The following is a 2500-nucleotide window of genomic DNA, read 5'->3' on the forward strand; positions in this document are numbered from 1 at the left end:
GCTCTCAAAACCAACGAACTCCTCTTCGTCACTGTCGGAATCGAACAGCCTCTGAAGGGCCTCAGCTGTGGCGGCGTCCTCCTCTTCATCACGCAGCAGTCCAGCCTTTCGGAACCCGTTGGTGATCGTGGATGTTTTGACACTCCTCCACGCTGTCAGGATCCACTCGCAAACTTGAGTGAAAGTTGCTTTTCGCATGCGACCAGTTTTGGTGAATGATTTATCGCCGCTAGTCATCCACGCCTCCCACTGAACGCATAGTGCCACTTTGAACGCACGATTGACACTGATGTCGAGTGGCTGCAGATGCTTCGTTGTGCCCCCAGGAATCACAGCTGGAATTGAGTTTGTGCTCTTGATGGCTGCTTTCACAGAGTCTGTTATATGGGCCCTCATGCTGTCCAGAACGAGCAAAGCTTTTTTTTGGCGAAAGAATCCTCCAGGGCGCTTGACGTAGCACTCATTCAGCCACTCCTTCATTACGCTTTCCATCATCCACCCTTTCTTGTTGACTTTAAAGGAGATGCCGTTCGGGATCTTTTCTTTTGGCATTGTAATCCGCTTAAAAATCACCATTGGCGGAAGCTTTAATCCAGATGCTGTGCAGCCAAGAACACAAGTGAAATTCGTTCTCTCGTGGCCAGTGGTTCTCAACGTGATGGACGATTCACCTTTCTTGTTCACAGTCCTAGTGAGAGGCAGGTCAAACGTCAAAGGCACTTCATCCATATTTATGATCTGCTCCGGTCCGATGGAATATTCCTCTATCTTTCTTTGTGTGAATTCGCCGAAGTTTGTTATTTTTTCCTGGTAGTCGGGAGGGAGTTGCTGACACACAGTCGTCCGCGCCCTGACGGACAGTCCCTTTCGTCTCATAAATCTGAAACACCAGGATGGTCCACCTGTAAAATTTTCAATTTTCATTTCGGTGGCGACTGTTTTGGCCTTCAGTTGGATCTGCACGGTGGAAACACCTCGGCCGTCTGCTCTCTGTGTCAACACCCAATCTTCAAGACAGTCTTCAAGTTCGGGCCATCTGCTTTTATTACCTCTGAAAGCTTTTTTTGACTTTTTGCATTGAGACAGTTCTTCCCGCTGGCGTCTCCAACGTCTCACCATTGACTCATTGATGCCAAGGGTACGTGCAGCAGCTCTATTTCCTTCTTTTACTGCCAGATTGACTGCCTTTAACATAAAAGCTGCATCATATGCATTTCTACGTTTGTTTTCCATAATGAGGGTTTGTGCATGAAAACTTCCTTTGCACAAACTGTCTCGCTCTCGTAATGTCTGTCTGTCTTGCTCTCGTTCTGTCTCTCGGTTCCACTTTTACTTTTGCGCGCTACCTGTCTCACTCTTTTCCGGCCTCCAGCTTTTCCTGCTGGAGCCCGCCGCTTAAAGGTGGGGGGCGCGGACCGGCCATAGAGCCCATAGAGTTAAAGGTGGTGGACTGTAACCTGTAAAACCCATAGATTTAGGAGGTCCCCTAGTGGCCGTTAGCTGTAAAAATCCATAGATTAGCCGCACCGTTATATAAGCCGCAGGGTCGAAATATGGGGAAAAAGGCACGGCTTATAGTCCAAAAATTACGGTAATACATCATCATGTTGACAGTTAGAAGCAGCTGCCTTGCTGAAGGGCACCACAGTGAAAAGAGGGGATTTGAACCAGTGAGCTTCCTGCAACAAGACCACTTCTCTTCCTTTAGGAGGACATTGTCCTGGATAAGTTGACAGATCAGTCTAATGTAAACCACTGACTGTCACTGTGACAGAGGAAGAAGAGACTGTGAACATTACTGTCATAGTTGATGTTATTGATGGTTTTACCTGAGCAGGTGATCTGCAGGCTGAGAGAGTAAGAGTCAGACTGTGTGTATAAACACTCCCTCAGTGTAGAGCCAGACTGAAGACAGGGAGAGATGATCCTCCATACAGATCTATATGAGGAAGCCTCTCTCTCTTCTGTGTAAACAGCAGAGCCACAGTCCAGCTGTCTGCACACTACAGCTGCTGACTTCAGGTTCCAGTCAGAACCACTGTCATACACTGGTTTCCAGTCTCCATGTTGTCTCATCTCCAGTTCTCCAGCACAGTGGTTGGCTCCTCCCACCAACCTGACATCATCAGGCTCTGAACAGAGACAAGAGAGTCATTAGTAAAATAAATAAAGTCACTTTGATTAGAACAGAAATGAAGCTAAATCCAAGCTGCAGCTCCTCTTCTACCTGAGCAGGTGAGTCCAACAGCTTTGCCAGGTGAGCAGGTGTTTCTAGCTGAACCTGAGCTTCCACAGTCCAGGAGAACAGACTCACTGCCTTCACACTGGAACTCTTTGGTCCACACTGGAGAATCCACTTCTCCATAGAGCGCCCCCTGGAGGACTGAAGGAGCCCCACAGCCAAGCTCCCTACAGACCACCTCTGCATCCTGCTGGTCAAAGTCAGCTTCACACACTGAGGACCAAGACTGCATAGACTTCACCTCCAGTCTGCCTGAGC

General features: G+C 48.4%; 1 protein-coding gene across 1 annotated transcript in view; it reads right to left on the bottom strand.

Moving 5' to 3' along the window:
* The window catches only part of LOC310770704 (CD5 antigen-like), a 26974-nt gene that overhangs the window by 17815 nt on the left and 6659 nt on the right, over positions 1-2500 (bottom strand). Inside the window, exons 3-4 of the mRNA XM_083663434.1 lie at positions 2228-2500; positions 1830-2132 (exon numbers count right to left, since the gene is read on the bottom strand). The exon at positions 2228-2500 is cut by the window's right edge and continues 33 nt beyond it. Coding sequence (XP_083519560.1) covers positions 1830-2132; positions 2228-2500 — 576 coding nt within the window. The remainder of the gene's footprint in view (positions 1-1829; positions 2133-2227) is intronic.

Source organism: Poromitra crassiceps (assembly GCF_964638095.1).
Source record: "Poromitra crassiceps genome assembly, contig: HAP1_SCAFFOLD_180, whole genome shotgun sequence".
NCBI lineage: Eukaryota > Metazoa > Chordata > Actinopteri > Beryciformes > Melamphaidae > Poromitra > Poromitra crassiceps.